This window comes from Plectropomus leopardus, chromosome 4, assembly GCF_026936395.1.
Source record: "Plectropomus leopardus strain MGB_pleo_1.0 chromosome 4, ASM2693639v1, whole genome shotgun sequence".
Lineage (NCBI taxonomy): Eukaryota > Metazoa > Chordata > Actinopteri > Perciformes > Serranidae > Plectropomus > Plectropomus leopardus.
This window is the reverse complement of record NC_142179.1, coordinates 28,043,509-28,068,423: the sequence shown is the minus strand read 5'-3', so window position 1 is coordinate 28,068,423 and position 24,915 is coordinate 28,043,509. Positions and strand designations below refer to the sequence as shown.

Sequence of the window (24,915 nt, the reverse complement as noted above, 5' to 3'; positions counted from 1 at the left end):
TTCTGGCTCCCATCAGCCAGTTCAGACGCTGACCCCCCCTCCTCCCCCTCAACCCCCGCTTTACTCCCCACCTCCTCTCTGTCGTGGCCGGAGCTGTTGGTGCTCACCACTAGTAGTGCCACTGGCAGACTCTCCTCGTCTCCACAGTGAGCTCACACAGGAGGCGCCGTGCCCTCACTTCCCTCTCAGAAGCTACACTCACCGTCAATTACACGAGCACGTACACTCGCTGCAAGAGGCCCGATCCAAAATAAACCTCAACCTGGCTTTTTATTACGTCATCCCTCAGCCTTCACTTCATAAACATGGCACACGCACAGATTCTGACTCATGATAAATACAAGCAACAAGATATTTTCCTTTTCAGAATTTCTCTTCACGTGTCAATACCAGAATTAATTATGGCATGATATTTGTACGTTAAAGCGTCATTTCTCTCTTCAGTTGTCGTTAGGATGCTGTTGGGTGGAGAGAGTACAGCCTGGCGATGACACCCGCCGTGGCACCTCCCAGCACAACTTCACCTTTTCTGTTCTCACTAGGGAGCTGGTGTCAAGACTGCTCAACTTTTTGACGAAGGCCTCCGCGGATAACTAACGCACAAATGCGGATAGGTGGAGAAAGCGATCCTGACAGTGATGTATTGCAACTAGTTGCAGGTGTCAAAAACAAGATGCTCTGCCAGCCATTGGCGTGCATGCACTGTATATATGCATGCATGCACACGTCTGTGCCCCTGCGTGTTTTTTCCTGAACGTGCGTCCCTCTGCACATCGTGCATGTGGGTGTGTGCGCTCACAGACATTTGATGTGTGTGTGCACGTGTGACTGTTTATGATGCCTTTAAGGCTTTACATGTGACCTGAGATGGGGGGACTCGGACTAATAATCCATTCAACACACCCTCCATCTCAAGCAGCACATCCTCCCTGCCGCCCATAACAGATTGGTTAGCTCATAAAAGCTCCAGACTGCCTCTGTCTGCTCCTCACTCTATAGTATAATCACACCGTCCTCTAACATATATCTTTATTCATTTAAAAAGCTCTTTAGGAATGTGGAACAACATATTGACAAAATACAGATATTCCCTTTTTACAACACTGCAGCGATTTCCTCTGATTTGAAATGTAGTTTCTAAATTAATTCTAAGCTGGAGATACACATGCTCTCTCTGAACACACAAACCTTCAGAAATGCTTTAGATCATTTCATTCTCTCGTTGCCCGTTTATTTAAATTCATTCTTTTTCCTAAGCAAATGTTCCCAGGAATATCAAGGTGTTTTTGTTGCAAAGCTCTAACTGATCCAGGGGGATTTGCTTCCAACAGCCTGTCTCTCCCTCGCCTTTCAACACAAAACTCCGCGCTCCAATCAAAATGAACCACCAGGGACCCCCCCCCCCTTCCCTCCCCCCTGAGCTACGCCTGCTCCGAGTGCTGTGATAGCAGCCTCTCTGCCATTGATCCCAGAGTTTAGCACAGAGCATGCATGCCACCGTTAGCAGAAAACAAAGACCTCTTTCCCTTTAATAGTGGCGCGCGCCGTTAATGCAGCTAACGTCTTGTGTTTTCCTCCGCCCTGAAGAATGAATGAAAGAAAGCAGATAGCAATTAAAAAGGTTAACTAGGGTCCACGTCGAGTCACAACTCATCTTTTTCACACAAATCTTTTTACCTCATAAGCAGATTGATATCGTTTGGGGGTGGGGTGGAGGGGGCACATTCACTTGCCACAAGTGATAAAAACACGCATTCATGTCTTACTTATAATTGTGTTCCACGTTGCAAATCTAATTGTAGACACTGAATTCAAAAAGGAAACACAGCTTTATTGATCCACCTAACACAGACCAGGAGGATCTCATGAATTAGGAATGAGATAAATCACCATTAACCCCAGAGAACCCAGCTTGTGGTCGACCACTGACATACCGCACTGATCTTTTTTTTTAAAAAAAAAAATTTTTTTATAAATAATCTGGATAATTCTTCCTGGCAAAGTATAAGCATAACTCTTCAATGAATACAGCATGTGTCTGTTTATTTAATCAAGGGCTGATTTACTTGTGACAGAGAATAAATTCTTCTATTTTCTGTGAGCCTCTATAAAATTGCCATCATTTTTAATTAATTCTTAATTAAAATATATTACACCACAGCTTCTACCCATCTCTCTTGATATTCTAACATAATCAATTCAGAACCATTTACATATCATTAATTAAAAGCTTTCCTCTCTCATCCTTAAAATCATAATGAGGGCCGATTCCTCATTAGTAACCTATAAGGGAGAAAATAACAATACAGTAGAGAATGGATGGCGCATTCCACAGTGAGTCCTTTGTCTACGAGGTTCTGAAAAGCATTTTTTTTTTTTTTACGCTTCTCAATTGGATTTAAGAATTACTGAGTCAATTTTGTAGACTCAATGAAAACAAGTGAAGCAACTCAGGCTCCCTTAGTATTTATTCGTGCCTCCGTGCTGCTTTTAAAAGTAAAACAAAGTCAGTGTCATCAGTTGTATCAAATTTGGACTAAATTCTACTTAAACTGCAGAGGACTACAAAGTGGGATTTATCATTTAAAATTTGCAGCTTTTTTAATGGTGTAAAAAAATAAAAAATAAAAGTTATGCCATTTAATAAAAAAAAAATCCTACAGTTATTGTTCACATGAATCTGATCGTGTTCTCCAAATAATACACGTGCGAACAATGATGCTGGACTAGAATAAATAAATGTCCTAACCTTGGAATTTGTTAGCAATGAGTTTGAAAAAAATAAACATGGCAGTTTGAGTAATAAACAATTCTAGAAAAGCCCATTCAGTACTTGTTGATGTGCCATCAGACTGCATAATTCAATTTCAGTGTACATTTTAGGTGCACCTATGCAAATGACGACCTGAGATCATTTATTATCCAAGACTTAAAGAACACGTGCGCACTATCTTTCCATCTTGAGCTCTCTCTTAAAGAAGAGTAATAATATCAAGTAATGATAGGTATTGTTATGCCGAGGATCAGGCATATCCTGATTTTTATCGCCTGTCTCTCACAGGTGCTCCGGCGTTACTTGTCAGGACTGCATGTCTGGGTCTTCCACATGTCAGATAAAAATCGCTGCACTTGGTGTTTCGGCAGCCTGACAGCAATTTATTTGAATGTTTTGTCACACTGGTGTTGGTGCATTTTGTGTGGGCTGCTCACCGGAATGGCAACAGCTCGTAGCTTCCTGACACTTGTGCACACACTCACACATACGTTAACACACACACACACACACACACACACACACACACACACACACACACACACACACACACACCTGGACTATTTGTGGACTACCTGCACAAATTCACAGATGCATGTGCTGCATATCTACACTGGATAATTAAAACCTGTGTATGTAAAAAAAATAAATAAAAAAATAGAGTGTTGGTAAACCGAATGTGTTCATTAATATATAACACCCAGGTGACACTACATTGTTAGCACACTTTTAAAAATACATATTTTCATTTACACCTCCATGACCACACACACTACCCTATATGAACCCAAAATAAAATGTCACACCAGCCAATAAACAGACAATACTGAGGTGCAACATGAAAAAATATAGTACATAATTACATGCCTACTTTACTATTTTTTTAAACTTTTTTATATAAGGTCAAAATAAATAACAGACTTGTATCAAAGCATGTTGAGCACAAACCTCACTGCAGTCTTGTGATTCTCTGAGCTGACATGGAATATTGAGTAAGTTAATGAAATCCTCTCAAAGACAGGAACTCTATTTTTACACCATGATAATTAAAGTACGACACAGTTATAATTTACAGCCCTCGCTTAATTGCATAGGAAAAGTAAAATGGGAGAGGTCTATGAGAGGAGATTAAATGTGTACATGTGTGTGTACGTGCGTGCAAGAGCGAGTGTGTGTGTGCGTGCGCCTCTTCACTCAAGAAGAGTGAGCGTAAAAGAGCTTCCTGTGCATCTAAACAACGGGGATTGTATCTTTTAGCATCGTGGAACGTATCAGAGATTAGGTAATGAAATATGCACTGTCCTATTTTTCTGCTACCGGGCCCTTTGACAAATCGAGTACAATCCAAAATCTCCATAAATCACTATTAAAGACAAGTATATCATCACCAGCGCATATATCTTCCCCAGCCTGACCTGTAGACTAATGAGAAAAGGCCCAGACTATCTTGTCTGATTAATTAATTCAAAATGTCGGCTGTTATTCAAATGTGAGGCTGGTGTTATTTGAATAACACTTGACAGCGACGCCTGAAGAAATAATTTCTGGTTTGTGAGGCTGCTGCGGCATTACTGATGATGGCTCATGGAAATGTTAGAAGCCGAGGAGTATTTTCTCCCTCTTCGCCGGTCCTCTCGCTTTCCCTCCCTCACCTTCTCAGTCATGATAGCTCCAAGAAGTATTTCATTACTTCAGCCCCCCCACCACCACCACCCTCACCGCCACCCCCCTTCTTCTTCACAATTATGGCTCTTACTGGTTTTTTCCACTGTCTGTCCTTTCTCTGTGTTTGTATTCCCTCCCACAGCCAGCCCAGATCTACAGGGCAGCGCTTTGGCTCTGCGAGAGACATGCTGGCAAAGAGGAAGGTCATGGTTTTTACAACTGCAGCTCCCCAATGCTGACAGCCCGTGCTGCCAAAGTGACACACTGTTTGGCTTTCCCACGTTCATAGAGCTCCACAGCACTTCGTCTTTATCACGGAGCACGCCACACACACACACACACACACACACACACACACACACACACACACACACACACACACACACACACACACACACACACACACAAAAACACACACATTTAATCAGCCTCAGAGCTGCATTTCCTGTCAATGTGCAACAAAATGATCACACGTACAGACGTGATCACAAAATTTCGCAACAGACAGAAGTGGAAATTATCCTACTTGCTGGTGCATTTTTCCCTTTTTCTTTTTTTTTTTTAAACCCAGTGGATTGGGGGTAGGGTGAAAAAAGGCACTGGAGAAAGAAAACCATGAAGGTACGTGCTAGGGCCTAGGGGCAGTGCACACCCCTCTATCGCTTCCCTCATCAAGCATGGATTCTAATCAGGGCTGGGGAGATATAAGACGCTCAGTCATTAAATAAATTAACTCTGCCACTCCATGCTCTCCTTCAGCACCCACGAGAGGCCCGCCGTGCTCTGCATACTTACAGAGGCTCCGAGCATCACGCACCTCACCTTCACACCACAACCTAGTAGGCCTGCCATCACACATACACACATACACACACACACACACATACACACAGGTTAAGAACTTATCTTGAATATTTAGAGAAGGAGAGAAACCACACCTCCTGTCTCTCAACAACTGATGCTCACATTCATGTGGAAAGCTTTTTACATAATTGCATTAAAAGAACAAAAACAAAAACAACCTTCGGGATATTTCCTGCAAAGAATGCAGGTGTGTCCCACAGTTTGGCACGAAGAAATCTAATCTCTGAAGACCAATGCTGATTCACGGGGTCGGCGAGACAGCGTAGACATGAGTTTTTTCCAGGATCTGCGCAGAGTGCTGCCATTCATCAAGAGGAAGCAAGTGCAGTGACGAACAGTAAGAGAGCTCAGTGTCGGCTCGGATCACTGACACAAACAATCAAAGCTGACACAGTCTTCGTATAGCACCTGCCACTCCGGCAACACAAATAGATCAATATGAGGGGGGAACTCACTCACTGTTTAAAACTCATATCCCTGCAACCCACATCATCTTCCAGATGTAAAAAAAAAAAAGGGCATGCTTAATACATATCAATCACTCTGACAGACGAAATGCTTATTTGAAGAGCCAACGTGAGGCAAATACGCCGTGTCAGCAGAATGTCCGTTGTCAAAACTTGCCATTTGAATTTTCCGAGCGCATTGTGCGGAGACAAATGTCCTTAGAAATCCCTCACATTGCAATTTATATCATTTTAATGTGCGCTTTAATTCTCCATTACTAAGAGAGGAAGTACCTGGGAGGGTGGAAACACATTAGAGAAAGTAAGAAATGAACAGAAGGGTCTGGGGATCTCTCGTGCAGACACAATTAAATATTCATGTGTCTCCTCCTAGGACACAACAGATACAGATCATTATCATGGCAACAGCACACCACCATTTTGTTCACACGTTTGGCTCCGAATCAATGCGTGCACGTAAAATTCCATATGAAGAGAAGACAATGTCAGATTTTTAAAGAATTAGAGCTGCGTCTTTTTTAGTATCACTTCAAGTGATCCTGGATGAAAAACGTATCTGTAGTTGTCAGTGTGATATTCAGGCTATTAATTCTTACAGTTTGAATTATGAGTAATTTGGGAATAACTCACAGGTATGTGTGGACAATACACCGATTGCCAATGTTAGTGAATCATTCCAAAATTCATTACAACCGCTCGGCCCTCTTCCTGCCTCCTGCTTGAGGAAAAGGCAAGAGAAGAATAGCAGTAATGTACTCTGGATGACCTCCACTTTCTAAAGAGAGGAGAAACCTTTTTTTTTTTTTTTTTTGCTTTTCAATCCCCATCAAAGAGGAGCAAAAAAAGGAGAGACAGCATTCCCCTGCTCGCCGTCATTAATCATAGCTTTCTGGGAGCAAGCGCATATTAATTTCTGTCATCCCAAACATCATTTGGTATTGTTATGCCACGGCTTAGTCCTCATTCACCAGCAGACGCCCGGCCCGTTCCTCCTGGTTTGAGGGAAGACAGGGCCTGTGTGGCTGTGTTTCAGAGCAAGAGGCCTTTATCCCTGGGGCTCTGACACCAATTAAGCCATTTCACCGAGAGACGAAAACAGGGCCCGCCGTTTCACTGTAACATGAGCCAGCACCTAGCTGCTGGCCCCTCGCCATCTTTCCATTACTTCAGACACAAGAATATACTTCAAGGACTTCAGAAATTTTTTTAAAAAATGGGAGCAAATGGTCATATTTTACTGACCGCTGCCAAAGTTACAAAGCCAGGAATTTTTCAGGTGTTTTGCACTCATCTCCAGCAGCAGTCAAGCCTCTCTGTCATCAGTAAGGCCATTATTCAAAATTATACTATTTAAATGCACAAACAATATCAAAAAAAGCATGATAGTATTTTGCCACGACTGATAATAAAAACGCTCAGTGTGCAGTTCCCTTTATATCCTTCTTTTCCTCACAGTTGCCTTTTGGCAGGCAGCAGAGTGGAGCTTGTCTTAGGGCTAAAGCAGAATAATGCAAGGTTTGTTATGAATTAAATATTAGAAATCTTAACACAGCAGCCAATAAGAATTATTTGCCTTATTAAAGCAGCAGAAGACGCTGATTAAAATTTCATTGCATTGCAGTCTTTTTCCCATTTCTGCCTTCAATATATCATTGTAATGTATGAAACATGTGGAACAATGGCATATGGAACAATGGGAAGAGGGGCTTCATTTTCAAGCTTGCAAATGAGGAAAAAGACTCCTTTTTTCTCCTGTTTTTGGAAAAAAAAACAATCTTGTGTAAAGAAAAGCAAAGGTGACAACAATGTGTCATTCTGTTTTTCGTCGAGTAACAAACTGCAGACTGCCGCCGTGTCAAAATATTACAAATGAGATTTAAAATGTGTACATTTACTGCCTCTTATTCCTTCATCACTTCATCTACAGAGATCCGTCACCTGTTGGAGTAACAGCTCCACACACACAAAAGTCCAAAAAACAAGCATTTAACTGCCTACAAAAAACAGAACAGTATATGTGTCAGAAAGATTAAATAGAGGAAAGGTTACTGGAGCAAAAGCGGGAAATAGTGACAAAGACAGGATTGTTTTCGCTGCTCTTGCACTCACAAATGATAGGTCATTTAGTTGTCCACATGTAATGTGTACAGAGTAAATGAACATGGTGGTGTCTACTGTCCCATGAGGAAAACTCTTCCCTGAAACACTAGAGCTAATGAAATAGGGACCTATAAATAGCAGAGTCATTACTGAGAGAGGACTTGCTTTGCACCAGTCTTTCACTCTAACCCTTTTTACACTAATAACCAGCTCCGTGGCATTACATACACTCGGCCATCAGTTGACATAGTAATGAACATCATAACACAGGAGACTCATGGAAAAGTTCATGTTAAAAAAAAATCTTTAAAAAAAAAAAAAAAAACTTCTAATAAATACAGCTTATAGCTCAAAGCTGATATGCAACCTAACATTTACCCTATGAAAAAACCCCAAAACATAATAATAATACATTTGTTTCTAATTATCATTATTCTATTATCTATTAAGAGTTCATTTTATTTATTTTTCTTTCTAGTGCCAAAAATGACTAGGGAAGCAACTTTTTAAAATTATTTTATCATTATTCTTTCTAATTTAATTTTTAATTAATTATTCTATTTATTTTTTGTCAATTTTACTCAGAACATTAAAAGTGTGAGTTTTGGGCAATAACTTAATTCAAAGCAATGGAAATCCCATATTGCACCTCCTAAAAAAAGGAACATTTGGTTTAACTATGCCTGGCAGGTCAAAGGTCTTTTACTGTTTTGACAGAGAGTGCAGCCTCAGTGATGCATGAAAAAAAAAAATCCCCGCTAACTTGTGCCGACAAGACAACAAGTTGTATCGTTCACGTTTAATCTATTTCTACAGGGGGTCATAGTTTGAACTGGATTCTCCCTGTCTGCTTCAGGTTTACATTCCTACATCCAGCGACAGACAGACGCTTTCAAAAAGCAGAAAAAAGGGCCACGCAAAGTCTCTCCACAAGCCACGCTCCTACTGCTGTAAACTCATTTCAATCAATCCTTCCTTTTTGCATCCCAAGCAGCCTCTGCTGGCTGCCACCGCCTGAAGATAACTATTTCACCACCTCTGTCATGCCTAATTAACAACTCAGATGTACAATTCAGAAATTTCGCAATTAACCTACTAAAATATTGTTGGAGGATGCTAATTGTTATGCCAGTTGCCATAAAGACTCATTTGCATAACGTATGTGCAAAAAACAATTATGAGCTGTTGATCGCGCAGGAGCCCGCAGAAAGCGCTCCGAGCGATGGAGGGGGAAGCGAGGGAGACGTTTGCAAGATGGGTGCTCGTGTGTGCAGATGGAGGGACAGCACTGAATCATCGTGCAAAAAACCAGATTTGAGGAGCCGTGCGTGCAGACACCAGGCAGCACCGGTGCAGAGGCATCTATCTCCACAGCACAAAGGCATTTACCCTTCCAAATGAAACTGATGTGTACACTCTTGTTTTTTTTTTTTTTCTTCCCTTTCCTCTTTGTCTGGCTCTCCTTCTTTTCATCTTTGCTGATGGGGAAATGGAGGGTATTTGGGAGCTACTTAGATAATAGCCACATCTTCCCCAGTCCCCCTTGTGCTTTAGAAGAGGAAGCACTAGTGGCCCTGCCATTGAGCCAGTCAGGAACCCAGCTGTGCGCGAGCCATTCGGCACAACACTATCTAGTCAATGCAGCCGCATCACTGGGGCTCTCTGAGACAAAAAGCAGCCAAAGTCAATTGTCTCTCGTGCTGAATAGCTTTCTGTTCTCTGTCATGCATTTACTGGAGCTTTTTCAGCACTGAGAAGAAAATCCAAAAGGTAAAAATATAAAAATAACACAGAATGTGTTTTTATGTTCCCAAGCTTGTAACTGTAAAATATTTTATCTGCAGCTCCTATAATAAAAAATAAAAATAAATAATTCTAATAATAATAACAATAGCAATAATTCTAATAATAATAACAATAAATTTGTATTAATAATAACAACCCAATTGGAATGAGTGGGGTCATTAACTTTGTCAGGGAACATTGAAATTAATGTTTCCTGTAGATTTCAGAAATGCTTACCTCCTCAGTCCTAACTCTATTTACTCCAGGTAATGCTTTTAGTCGGCCTTGCATGTGGTTAATTACAGTCCCATCCTGAACTGTATTTAATTAACACAGTCTTTCCTAGCTGAACATTACATATAACGCGGACAGAGCCATAAACATACATGAAAGCAGCCGCTCTCAGAAGCCAAATCAAACGTGTGCAACAAAACGCCGACATTGGCTCGGACTGTGAGTGTAGTCCCTCCCTAATCCACTGCTTTAAACACTGGATCGGAGCATTTATCAGGCTGAATCTGCCACACACACTCTCCCTCTCGCTCCCTCCCCTACCTCTCCAGACCCCCTGTTTCTGAACCTGATGAGTCAAAGGTCAGGAAAACAACAAGTCAATACGCAGCCAAAAGAAGCGCCATGCAGCTGAGAGAGCTGTGGAGAGGGCTAAGCCTCTCTGTGGCACTCCGTGATTTAGCCTGTAATAGTTTTCTGTAATCTCTTTCTATTGATTAAACCTCACATCAAAGAGGAGTCTTGCTACAGAACCTCTCTTTTCCTGGTCAGAAATACCATATGGAGGTAATCTTTCACCTTTGTTATTCTTGCCGCTCCCGCTGCTGCTGCTGCTGTGAGCCTCTCTTCCAAGCATGAGAGCAAGACAAGGGAGTAGCCAGCAGGATAAAACAAACCCCAGCGCAGAGGAATAACTGCAAAACTCATCTGAATCGCAGGCAATTTTCACTCAATGCATTCATTGTCTCCTCATGCAGCCTGCAGGGAAAAAAGGTACATGAATGTATCCATTGTCCTGGAACTGTTAGAAACGTGAGACTAAAACATTTTAATTGCCATTTCTTTAGTATGTTCCAAAAGAAAAACACACTGAAGGACAAAGAACTCGCCAACTGAATCTCAACGTTTAGCTTATCTAAATGCAAAACCAAGAAAATTTTGGAGGGGGGAAAAAACCCTCCTGCTAAAAACACTCAATTTAGTGACAGGCAAATGACTTCATGCTGCCACTTAATCTCATTTCTTGCATAATGCTCTCTAATTAGCATATCAAAGTGAATTAATACTTCTAGGGCATTAGCAATGCAGAAATATGTTGCAGCTCTACAAAAACAAGTTAGTAGAGTGCCAGAAACTTCCAAACACCCCCCCAAAAAAAGTGCACTTCTTTACCTCGACAAGAAAATCAAGTTTTCTCATCGCTTTGATTTTGTCTCACCGCTGATCACAAAACAACACTTTCAACATAAACACTACAAGCTTTGAAGATGAAGCCTGAACTCGCCATTCATGCGCACGCCAGACAATACGTCTCGATAACATGATACATGCGCGCGGTAATTACACCCATGATTGTTGGACCGCTTTCAAATTTATTATTAAAAGTCACTTTCAGCCAACTGGTGGGATCCCATGGCTAAAAAGACAGCGGCCCCCTGTGCCATCTGAACGGACATGAAAGGGCCAAGTAAGCCCCTGTGAACGGTGCCACAGGAGCCAGTGAAAGGCTCACTGTGTGCTGGAAAAACAGGCCGGTCAACAAGGCCACCAGACCAGCTGAGCTCTGTCAATGGCTAAGAGGGGGAGGCTGTGACTCTAAACCACAGGTTAACCATGCACACGCACACACACACACACACACACACACACACACACACACACACACACACACACACACACACACACGCTTGTTCTCCCTCTTCTCCTCTGTCTCATCTCTTTCTCACACATACGCTCATTCCCAAGAACATGTGCATGCATACACACACACACACAGTATATATATATATATATATATATATATACTTTTTTAAATTTGGGTGTATTTTTTCTCATACGATTTTGAGCCATTTAAACTTGAAAGCTTAGTTTGGAGACGTTCAAACCGGAGCCGTCATACAAGTTTTGATAAACAAACTGGTAAAGCAAAAACCTCTGAAACTGGACGTGATTTTATGAAATAAAACGTAAGTTTTAAAACAAAATCACCACTTTAATATTTTTCCCCACCGATATCTACAGTACATTCTACTGATGCAGCAAAGCTTCTGTACTAGAAAACACTTCCACATCAAATCAATGACTGCATGCCAAATAAAACCAGCATATATTGTGTGATGTGCGATCTACATCCTATGCTTCTTCTCGCTCTGTCTCTTTCATTGTCTAAACTGAACAGGCGCGCACACACACACACACACACACACACATACACACACACACACACACACACACACACACACACACACACACACACACAGAGCAGAGCACCTCGGCTAGACTGTGGACCCTCTGCCTGCCCCTGTGGACGCCACCTGTGTTGGGGAAGTTCATAAACTTTTATGATCTCTCCCAAGCCAATTTGCTCATAAACTGCACAAAGGTCACAAATCTAACAAGGTTTGCTAAATTACACCAAACCTGCAGCATTGTTTTCCTCATATTCTCATATTTTCTTTGACTGAGAAATATATATCTCATATTGAAAATAAAAAGTGATGAGCATCTGTTTATAAATATACGAAGCATCTGTTTGACAGCATTTTGTTTCTAGTTGCAAGAACAGGACAATCACATAAATATGAAGCTAAATAAACAAGCTCTGTGAAAAGCTGCTATCTCTAAAAAATCAATTACATCAATTTCATTTAAGAATTTAAAGGGATGTTGGTTATGGTATGTCCCACAAAAAAATGTGGGAAAAGTGTAGAAACAGAAATCTGTCTGTGCAAAGGGGACTTTTAATTTTTTTTACACTACAGCACACTTGGAGCTATAAGAAAAGTAATGCAACACAAAAACATAAGCTGTAATTTCAGCTGTCTCTCATATATGTGCTTATGTGCGCACACAGCGAAAGTTTTCAATGCTGGTCATACATCAGACTTGATGCTTATTAAAAAAAACTGTGCAATATACAACAAAATTATTTTTTCTTTCAATAAAATGTTTCAATAATTTTCCACAAGTTGATTCTATTATTTGCATTTTGCCACAATTATCTGCCCACATTTGTGAGACAAGAGTCTGTATGTAATTGGAATACAATTATTGATTGAGAGGGTGGCTGTCTCCATACAATAAAAACATGGCAATTGTTGTCAGCTTATAAAGCATGAATTCATTGTGATCTCAGCTATGTAGAGCATATGCTACGGGATTTCCCCATCCTGTTCAGTGCCAGGGTAGTGAGGGTGAAAGCTGGAGCGCACTTTCTGTTTAAATCCAAGCAACCAGTGCTGGAAAAAGATGCTCCTTTAGAAACAGTGGGAGAAAAAATAATCTACCATTGCTATGACAACAGGACTGTTTCTGTGTGGCACAATGACATATTTCTTTTAAAAAAGTGATTGATGAATTTGGGCAGAGGTCCCCCTGTAACCTGGATGCAGGCTGCCACCGGATCACTGGGAGGTAAGAATGTTTGTGTGCGTTTGTATCGAGGCTCCACTATTGTTTTTCTTTGAGTTCATATTTGTCACAATATATACATTTTTGACAAAAGGATCTTACCTGTCTTTTCTTTGATTTCACAGAGAACGCTGAAGAGTGCTGGTTTCATTCTGTGACAGTTCAGTCCATGTTTCCTGTTTCAGTATAAGACAAAATAAAATACTGAAATAAATTCACTGATAAATCACATGGTAGATATTAACAAGTAAATAGATTATTTAAGTAGATTAGTTTTCACTGTCATGACTTGCAAATGTCCCAACCCACACGTCTCCCGAAAGTTATAATTTGCTACTATGTGAGTTTAAAAATACCAAAGTAAAAGCATTAGTTTAATTTGACTGATATAATGTTCCTTAATAAATATAACACCAAATTACGACTAATTTATATAATAAGCCAACTGACATAAATTTCAATTTTCAGCACTGTATGAACATTTACTACAGGACATGTGTGCACACAAACTTTTTTGAACAACACAAGCTCACTCAGGTTGGCACACAAGCAGTTTAAATAAAATGCTGCTGTTCCCTCAGTGACAACTTTTTCCTTTGTTAAATCTTTGCAAGGCGGTAAATACACCTCAGTGCATGATTATCATTAAAGCCACTCCAGCCTATTGTTATGCATGGGGGAGTTAAGTTAAGCGGGCCACATCTCAATAATGATGCGTTCAGCGTTTTGGGGGAAGGGGGGGTGGAGGGGCGAAGTTAATAAAACATATAAATCAACCAACTTTGCTTGCGCCTCGTCCAGACTTTGATCAGTTATGGTCATTATTTGATGGAGAATGTCACCAATGTCTTGTTTTCTTCCGTCTCCGTCTGTCCCATCGTGTCCATGTGGAGGCGGCAGTGCCATGCCTCCTTGTACCGAGTGGCCAGCCAGACTGACACCGCCGATCGACTGCATGATCCGGGCTTGATCGTCCATCGTAGCCGCTAAAGAGTCTGTGCACTGAGCCACACAAATTGAAAAACTCATATACGAAATCGGTTATAACATATGCCGTAGACAAGAAGGGTGCACGGCTGTGGGTCTTCAGCGATAACAGAGCAGGTATTAAAAAAAAAAAGCCTATAGCGGTGATGTTTTAGCGTAAATCTTGTGTCCAAGTTCTCGCTGTCCTCTCGCTTTTTTTTTTACGCGCGGTCCAAAGTGCCAAAACGCGCGTATGTGTTTGTAGAAAAATGCATAAATCTTCTTTCTTCTTCTTAACACTTCTTTGTCAAAATTGACGGTCCATCGTATCCCGCTCGGCTCCTCATGCCAATCTGTCTTTTCTCTGGGATTTGACGGCTGGTATAGACAGAAACGCTCCTTGGTGATCTCTCATTTATTAGCGCTCTTCATGGGATTCCCGGCGCATTCCTCTTCCAAAATGTCCAAATCCTCCTAGTGAATGAAGCACCGTCAAAAAAAAAAAAAAATATCCAATGTGGAAACGTGTAAACAAATTTAAAAAAAAAATCTCGCAGGTGTTACCAACTATAAATGTGCACAAATGATTCCCGCGACAACTGACACTGTTAAAAAAAATACAGCGGCATAAGGTGTCCAAATGTGACTATAAAAAATATGAAATGTACAAAAAGTTGGGAGGTTTCTTGTTTTAGAAAAAAAAGCGAGAAGAAATTAATTAGGATACAACGCTGTATAAAGGCGATGCGCAAAAAAATATCTTGCCCTGCTGAAATTTATGAGCTCCAGCCTCTGCCTGTGTGTGTTTTATGTTGTTTGATGGCAGCGGTAGTGAGCGATTGACAGTGTGCCAATGCCACTCACTCAGTGCAGACGTGTCAGAGCAGGGAACAGGGGTAGAAAAAAATAAAAAAATATACAAAATACGAAATGAAAATGCACGCTCCGCCCTGCAGAGGAGGGGTCTATATTCTTGTCACTTCTCGCCTGAACACCGAAAAACAAAATGTTAAGAGCTAGTACTTAGGATGGTGATTATATTGATGAAAGCACGGCAGAGTCCCCCTCTCTCTTTCTTGCAGCAGCGGCAGCAGGGTATCCTCGTTTCCTCACGCGTGCACGTGCAGCTATGTGCATATTCTCTACCAATAATAAAGATTTAGCCCTGCAACAACACAGGCAAATGCATAATGAGAGTTTTTATACAGTTTGATGAAGAACTGCATAGTCCCTTGTAAGCCTTGGTTCAAGCCAGGCGAGCAGTAGACATGTTTATATTATTGGAAAGTAAAGCTCGTCGACCAATCGCAGGCTGGAGTGACGGAGACTGACGATCCGCGTGTCCTATTACTGGCAGATGCATGATGCTCAGAGCCCACCCACTCCATCCCTCCATCTTCGCACCGCTCGTACAAAAGGATGGGAACTTCTGATTGGTCGTTGCTACGAGTGACATCCATTGCACGAGCAGGCGGCGCTGCTCGGTGCTCCTCCGCAGTTGCTATGGCAGCAGACAAGTTGTTGAGCTGGATGCAAGGCAGCAAATATACTGTGTACCTCTACAATGAGCATCGAGAGTGAATTTAAAAAGATAAAAGGAAAATAAAGGTTTGCTTTGACTTTTTTTCGTGATAAACATGAAAAATGTTGAGTTATGGGCAGGTTTGACTTTTACAAGACAACATGTCTTTCAAGAGAGGGCTTGTGCAATTTGAGGTCTTAATGCTGAACTTGTTGTGCCAGTGTACTTTTTGGCTTCTTCCTTTCAGAGAGAGAGAAATTGAAAAAAAAAATAGTTATTTGATTTTCATTCCAAAATTGAAAAGAAAAGCAATTTTTAGTTTTTGGGGTCAGAGGTGGAAAGTGTAGAATAGAAGTGGCACTTTTCTTCTATCAAAAATAACATAAAATACCAAGAAAACAAGCCAAAATACAAGGGTTTTTTAATTTTCTGAAACTGGAAGATGTCGTGACTGAAACAAACAACAACAACAACAAATTAAAAAAAATAAAAAGACATTGTTCAAGGGATATATGCCAAATCAAATAAGTATAGTTAGCAAGAGAAGTGAAGAGTGAGTTAAGTGAATATCTTTGGGAGGGCAAGATTACATTACAGTGCTAGTTATAAAAATAAGTTCAGACTTCACTCTTCACTTCTCTCACTAACTATACTAATTTTATTTTGGCACCCATGCATTGAATTTTTTTTTTTTTACCCAGGAAAAATTACAGTGTAAGAAAATGAAAAGAAACTTTTTTTTGTCTTGTTGTGGTGTTTTTTCGTTTGGTTTTTGTTGATAGCAGAAAAATACATTTGTTGCATTTCTATGCCGTATTTTCCATTTCTGACCCACAAAACTAAAAATGGCTTGTCCACAGAGACTGCTCATGTATGGGGCCCAGAATTTGGTGCTATGCCCCTGACCATAAAGTCACAAAGTCAACATAAACACAATTTTAAGTACAATTCAGCTGCTGTTTGCTCAGATATGATTTTATATTCTCCAGCAGCCAAAATAACCACAGTGGCTGTCATTTCCCTCCAAACTAGGCATCAGAGAATCAATTAATTTGTGTTAAACTGCCTAAAATTTCCCTTTGAGAAATATGCAATGATCGACATCGCTGGAAAATCTAACAGTTAACTGTCTGCAACACTTTTCCACGTTTTTTTTCATTTCAGTCTCATTCTGTCTTTCTTCAGTCTCTTTTTGAAGTCGTATATACGCTGACGAGCCAAACAGAAGTCCGCCCTGACAAACTTCATCCTCACAGACTGCAGTTTATTCTGAGGAACCTGATCTGCTGGGGAAGAAATAACCTCAGTGTTTTTGCAGTCACCAGTGGTGGGCACTTTCTGTGGAAATTAAAAAAAAAAAAAAACCCTCCATGTTTGAGAGGTCTTGTTCACAGCAGTAGTTTTATGCAAGCCTGTTGATGTGCATTTAAATGTTCTTTAAATGCAAGGGTGCAATGTTTTCACTTTTAACAGCTCATTTTTTGTTATCAGTTTTGGTGGATTTTATTTAAAAATACCATCAACAGACAGACCATCATTGGGCATCACTCGCAGTCTGTAACTGTCTCTGTGTTGTATTTTACAATGGCTGCCTTCAGATCAGATTTGGCTGGGAATCTACTCCACAGCTTTACAGCAAGAAGACAGAATACTCTTCAGTACAAAGTAAAGGGAAAACACAAAAAACAAAAAATATTCACAGGATTGTGAAATTAGTCAAAAATATCTGAAAATGTATGTTTCTCATCTTAACTAAAATTAAGTGAAAAGAAAACACTTGCAAGGTGAGATTAAGAGCAAGCAGAGCATCATTTTTATAATAGAAAACTGTTGTTTTTCCTTTTTCTTTTTAGAAAAGTATCTCTGATGCAAAAACTCTTACTCTTACTATGCCACACATGGCATAACCCATATGTGAGACTTTAACAAACTCTCCAATTTTGATTGATAATCAAATACAATTTTGTTTTAAATCAAATCCTTTTCCTCATTACAAACATTGTATTTATTAAGAATAGTGACTTAAGTGTACCCATTGTAATACTGGATGGTGTTAGTCTGCAATCCTCTAAAATACTGTTTGTTCTTGGTAGTGAAATATATATATAGAGTTCTCACCAGTGTTGTAGTCGAGTCCGAGATGAGTCTCGAGTCACCAATGATCGAGTCCAATTCCAAGTCACCAAAGAAGAGTCCGAGTCGAGTCGTCACCCTTCCAAAGGGAGATTAAAGTTACACTCTTGTGCTCTATACCACCTTCAATTATATAAAAAAAATCATAACAACAAAATAGTTAAAAATCCTAAAGGACCTTGGGGGCCTTCCAGGGTCTATTTTTGGACAACTGATTGTAGTAAATATGTGTATTTTTTGATCAGATGTTTTGTTTCAAACAAGTTTTCTAATAGCTATAAATGTGTATGGACATAAGGAGAACTGTCCTTATTAGTTGTCCTTAATTCAAACCATTGCCGACTAGTCATGGTACTTTATGACATAAGTTCAATTGTTTAAATACATTTTTGCACCATAAGACAAATGTTTGAGTTTCAGGCCTGAGAAACAATGTCAAAAGTAACACTGACAACACCATGCTATATTAGACAGATACAAAATCATAATAATGAGTCATATGAAGAAACCTGCCTGTTAATGACACTAATGGCAACAGCACAATGACTCTAAATGTGACACAAAAACATCACACAACATATGAAGTTGTAACACCAACACAGCGCAATAAAATAATATCCAGCAGCAAGGTCTGACATTCATCCTTCTCCCTCCATCCAGTCCAGAAAGTCCAATAACAAAAAAAGCACATTGCTACTTAACAACTACATGCAGCAAGACGCCACTCTGAATATCAGGTATCCATGTGCTTTCTTGCTATCTTAGCTTGACCTCCTGTATTTATGGTCGGGCTCTTTAGCGGCTAACGTTAGCTTTAGCTAGCTAGCTAGCTAACGAAAGTACTTCACTTACTTTTCCGGGTGTAACAGTGACAGCTGTCTGTCGAAGTGTGACACCTCAGTTGACTCCTCAACTGTGCGTTTGCAAAAAAAGAAACATTTAGCGAACCGAATTGGACATAAAAGCCACATGCACGAGAGCGGGTCTCTCAATTGAGAACAGATGTAGCGAGGGGTGCGCGCAACAGAAAGTCGCGTGCAGGTGGAGGCGTACAGACACGCCCTGCCACTGCCGTGTACCACATTTAAAGGCATATTAACCCTTTGTCGCATCACTTGTGCTGTTTCCAGACGCCTTTCCCCAGTATTTAAACTTTTGAACCCTGAGCTAATTGGAGTGATTTCTTTTAAAAACAAAGGAAAACGCAATGAGCATTTTGGAAAGAAATGTTCCACAAATTGCAAGAAATTAGTGGATTAAAAAAAAAATTAAAACTAGGAGAAAATGTCTCGGGGAAAAAGAAAAAAGCCACAAAAACTATTGATTACTTATTATAATCATATCATAGTTACATATTTAAAATTATGTATGTTATTACATTTGAAGTACTTTTTCCAGGTCATTGCCTTTATTCTGTCTTTCTTTTACAAGGTACTAGGTACAGGGTACAGGGTAGATTTATTATTATTTATTATAACTTTTTATAGTTAAAAAAAAAATGAAATTGAGATTTGTCCTCGATCCTGCTACATTAAAAATGTTCAGGTAATTTTCTATAGGTCTACTTCTTACTATTTTTTGTGTCATTTCTTAATCTTCTTTTTTTTCTGGAAGAAATCAAGCCAATTTGCACGTTTCAAAGGGTTAAACATAAACCTCACCTGAGTCTTTATCCAACTTCTGACTCTGACTTCATCAAACATCAATCTAAGCCATCAGTACATGAGTCCAGTCTGAGTCACAAGTCCAGACAATAAGGCCTCGAGTACAAAATCACAGAATCCTGGACCACCTGGTCTGAGGAAATGATTCATCTAAATGAGTCAGAGCTAAGTGAGTGAATTAAAATTTTTTTTAGAAACGGGAGAAACTTTTATTAAAACTTAAGACACGGTGAGTCATTACTTAAAATAAATCAGTATTCTCAGTTAACAAGGAAGAGAACATCACTTTGCTGCTCAGTTCACAGTCCAGGAAGCAGATGATGAGTCAAAGATGTCCTAAATAATTGATAAATAAGGCATAGCCTAGTAAATTTGATAAACTTAGTGAGATAGGCTATATAGAATAAAAAATAAATGACTACATATTGTTTTATGTGTGAAAATCTCAGCATCATGTATTCAGATGAAGTAAACATGACCATATCTGCTAAATTGCAAAGTCAGAAAACACAAGATTTCAACATGTGACCAAAAATAAATAAATAATAATAATCCAGATCGTCTTTCACAGTCTGTGTGGTTCTGCTCACTCATTTGACCTTGAAGTATCAGAACAACACACGCTTGAGTTTAGTGAATGGGAGTCCCAGGACTACTGCATTTATCATTGAAATACTGAGCTGTCAAGTCACACTACATACCTGTCAGAGAGGGCTCAAAGGTACAGCTCGGGCTCCTCTCCTCTGTTGCAGTGCATGATTCTTCATTGCATTGCATAGCAGGCCTATTCACCGTTGTTTTCAGCCATATGTCAACATAATTCATTTCCGTATGTGACAGCTCCCTACAGTAAGACACTGTGGCGCTACCAGTTCACAAAACCTTGTTTACATAACCAAAAGGTTGTGCTCTGCACTATTTCCTGTAAACTTCATTTCTTAAAATCAAATTGAAATCAAAATACTTCCGGTCAGTTTCTTTGAAGAGGAATAAATAACATGTAATTTGACAAGTTGTGTCTACATCCACTGTACATTAGGTTAAATAAAATGACAATATTTTTACAAATGTGCTAAGCGAGGCATAGGAATTAGCACCTATGAGTGCAGAGACAACACTTTGTCATCATGCTTCTCATTGTGACATCTGAAAAGACCCACAGGTGCTGTAGAAAGTGACTGTGTTGTCATATTTCATTTAGGCATCCTTCTGCAAAGCTGTAATTGCCTAATTAGCTTGTTAATTAGGAGATTAGCATTTACTGATAGACTGGCTTGCTCTGTTGTGATGAGAGTAATACAGATTAAGTGAGAAGTTATGGGTGCATGATTTCACAATTTCGCTGTCCGCAAAGGGGTCACAAATCATTCAAAGATTTGTGAAATGGCTGCGTGTTTAACATCTGAAGGTGGTGTTCATCTCTTCTCTGAGCTTCCTCGTATTAAAGTTGGAGTCGGGGACGGTGGAAGAATGCTGGAGCCCGGTGATGGCAGCCTGTCACACGGCAGCAAGATACCTCCTGGTTTGAGTGTTGCCTGTACGATCCCCTGTTGCTCCGGGAGATTGGAGGAAATGACCGAGCAGACGGTGCCAGAGACATTACTAACCCAATTATGAACAGTCTTTCATTTGGTTTGGATACTTTATTCTTATTTATTTCCTGGTATTTGTCGCTGGTGTGCATGCACTTTGTCTTCATTACGGTTGCACATGAGGAATCAGAGAGAGAGAGGGCATGAATATTTGTTGAATCTGCTCCTAGGTTTCGTGTGGTAAACTAATATCCAAGGAATTTTGTCTCTAAAAATACTGTTGTATATGTTGGAGCTCAAAATATTACTTGTTGTGTTCGGCATACTGTGGTGTTCAAAGCATTCTCGTCCTTAACTTAAAGGTACAGTCAGTGATTTTAATCCAATACACTGTTTGTAGAAATTAAGCAAATAAATCCTTGCAGTCCTTGCTGTTCATTGTGTGTGCATTGAAAAAATGATTTTTGAAAACAAACAAAGCAGCATGGGCCAAGCCACACAACACGATTCCAGCCAATCAGCAACAGGGAACGTTTGCACTAAAGCACAGGAAAGAGGAAAGGTCATGCATTTATGGACCGAATCACAGTGTTTGTTTAGTTAGATTTTAGCCACCAAAACAGGTCAACTTAAAAACAAAAATCAGTAATACTTTAAGTGTACTTAATATTAAGCTTTCATCTGATAGCCACTGGACTCCACTGACAAAAACAATCATTTTACTTCGCAGAACACGGGTGTTGCTTATCCAGTGCTGTCTCGATTAGTTACAAGGTAAAGGAACGTGTAAAAAATATTTTGAATATAGTCTACACTTAAACTGATTTTTTTGGATGGCTAAAATACATTTTGCTGTGGCCCCATCCACAGCAGTACATTGATTAGCTTCCATGCCGATAGGTTTGATTTATCAAAGATGCTAGCAAAGCAACACAGTACATAAAATAAGCACATTAGAAACCTCAGATAGGTCGTACCACCGTGATTAACTATACCTATGTTACAGTTACAGCTGAAAAAGACAACACTATCAAGCTAATTCAATGTTGACCTATCTCTGCAACTGAAATCATTTGCCAGTTGTCTAATTGCATTGATAGGCAACAGTTTGGGTCCATGTTTTTGATAGCTAAAGTGACTCAAATACACTGCAAGACATTCCAACAGGAAATACAAAGGGACCCATTTTTAATGTTTATGTTGTCAAGTTTGAAACGGTCTATAAAGAGAAAGGCAGTGGGAGTGAGAGGGCTAGTACTGTAAATTTGTCTTTCTCGGTAGGGGTGTTGAGATCAAATACCAACAATATTTCTCCAGAATCACTCGCTCCACCCTGAAGAAAAAGTAACAATACCACAGTGTAAAAAAAAATCCATTCCAAAAAAAGTCTTACATTCAGGAGTATTACCAAAATGTAAAAATGTACTTAAAGTATCAGAATTATTAGTTGTAGAAAATTATTAATGTTGTTGCGGGTCGAGAATAGTTATATACAACAGTTTTATATACTGCTGAATAGTTAGATCTACTCCTATATGTCATATTTATATAAGAGCCGATCATATGTTTTGTATGTATAATATTAATCATAATGCAAAGTGATAAGTAATTGTAGCTATCAAATACATTTAACAGAGTGAAAAGCAGAGCACTTTCCACTGACTTTTAGTGGAGAAAAAGTATAAAGCAGCAGTACAAGTACCTTTAAATTGTAGTTAAGCATAGTACATTGTACTAAATGTAAATGTACATTGTTAGATCCCTGCATGTACAGTAATGTGCTTGAAAGGTAGATAACTATGTAGGAAATATTGCATCTGTTAATGAGTGTAGTTAACTCCCCCTGTGGTTATTAAATCATTTCAAGTGTTAGTGTGGGAGGTAAACTAATAAACTGTTAAGAATGTTAAATGCACAATTAGAGAGTTGATACATCTCCAACGTATCTGTGGGACACGTGTAAATGTAGCCTGTGACTTTGCAGTTTGTTGGTCAGGACCAGCTGGAAAAATGTGGGATGATGAAAATCCAAAAGGAGAAATCTTAGTTTCCTAAACTACTAACTACTAAATGCCCTTCATCAGTATACTACACACACTACACACACTTCATCCATGTGCATAACTGCACAAATGTAAAACAGGATGTTCCTTAAAAAAATTGACCTTTTGACAAAGTTTTAATCCCAAGGGTGGAAAGTATCATATCTAAAGAATCCGTTTCTCCGGGAAGTCAAGACAGATGTGAAAGATCAGGCGCAGGCAGTAATCAGGGGGGGAAGGTGAGAGGTACACAGCTACACTGCTCAACACGATCAATCATACTATACTTGTCCTCCCTCGACTCTCTGGCTGTTACTGTCTCCACTGAATGCACTTCTCTCTTTGCTTAAAATTATTACACAGGCCATAAACCCAGAGAGGTGAGTGTCCTGCTAATGTGGGTCCATGTAGTGGTTGCAGTAACCTTTAAGACTGGCCAGCGAGTTGTGGCGGCTTGGACACGGGCCATATATTGTGGTCAATACCAGAGACACGGATTGACTTGAGGAGGCATTTTAAGGCCTTACATTTTAATTGACATCCAGGCTGCAGCTCAAATTGATTCTCAAGCGCAGAATAAAATTCGACCTTGATTGCAGCGCTTTGGTTTGCAAAATTCACAATCACCTGGCAGATTTTTAAGACTTTTTATGTGACAAAAAGCTGGAGGTAGTTGCTAGGGAAAGGGATAAGTAGAAAATAATGTAAAAATCTTCAGATGAAACTCAATTGTCATTCAAAGTATACATATCAACTCCTATTCAAGCAAGTCTTTTAATATTAATTTCATTTAAGCATAAAACGCTTAATTTTTCAAAGTTAAATTTAAATTTTAAGTAAATGTGTTTCCATTTTGTGAATCTGAAGTCGAACTGCAGCAGGCCTGCACAGCACTGACTTATCTCACTTACTTGATCTCCTTCATATATTTAATTGTAAAGATTTAAACATTAAATTTTACAACTTTTTTCCTCCCTTCATCATCAATTTGTCTGGTAATGAAGAGAAAATCTCTGAAGAGGTCAGAGTGTAGCGTGTCTAAATCACTGCGGCCAGACTGCCCTCAACTCAGCTTGAGTATTGACATTATGCCAGCTATGACACCATAACTCAGCCCACTGCGATGGTCATTTGATAAATGGTATCATAAATTGTTGACAAAACAATTTGTGATGTATTATGTTACCGATGGGTTGTACTGCTTATCAAATCAAGTAATCTGGCAGGGCTCTCCATTCATCAGCAAAATGCAAGCGCTCGCTGCAGATAGTGATGACTTTGTTGCTTTGTCGACATACAGTTCAAATGTAGTGTTGCTGGAAGCAGAGAGAGCAACTAGTATCAGAGTTTCATTATTTTTATGAGGCTCTTATGGAGGTGCAGTATTACTATCTTTTTTCTCATTGAGGGAAAGAGTGTATGAGCAGTATATTGTGCCTTGTTCAGAAATAGTTTGTCTTACGTATCTTAAACTGTCATGGTATTGAAAACCTTTGGTGCATGAAGGAATAGTGGGTTCCAAACACATTTTTTTTTTTTATCTAGATAAAAATGCAATAAAACAATAGCAAAATAGGGCACAATGCTAATTTTTCATGTAAAATTTGACAATGTTTTCCTCAGTGACAAAGTTAAAGTTTGACATTTTGCGTTTTTGCTGGGAGTTGGGCAAGTTTATTGTACCCTTCAACAACAAGGCAATCAAAGTGCTTCATATAAAAAGCATTAAGATGAGATTCATCAGAAAAACTGAAAAAAGA

General features: G+C 39.6%; 1 protein-coding gene across 9 annotated transcripts in view; it reads right to left on the bottom strand.

The window, feature by feature from the left end:
* Positions 1-18,983, bottom strand: part of pbx3b (pre-B-cell leukemia homeobox 3b) — a 66,599-nt gene extending 47,616 nt beyond the window's left edge. For 3 of the 9 annotated variants that reach the window (XM_042488711.2, XM_088077003.1, XM_088077006.1), the window contains exons 1-2: positions 14,078-15,515; positions 13,399-13,472 (exon numbers count right to left, since the gene is read on the bottom strand). In XM_042488711.2, coding sequence (XP_042344645.1) covers positions 13,399-13,472; positions 14,078-14,325 — 322 coding nt within the window. In that variant the 5' untranslated portion in view covers positions 14,326-15,515. Of the gene's footprint in view, positions 1-13,398; positions 13,479-14,077; positions 15,518-17,902; positions 17,997-18,769 lie in introns of those variants that run through there. The other 6 variants (XM_088077004.1, XM_088077002.1, XM_088077005.1 and 3 more) reach the window with 5 other exon arrangements.
* Positions 18,984-24,915: the final 5,932 nt, after the last annotated feature.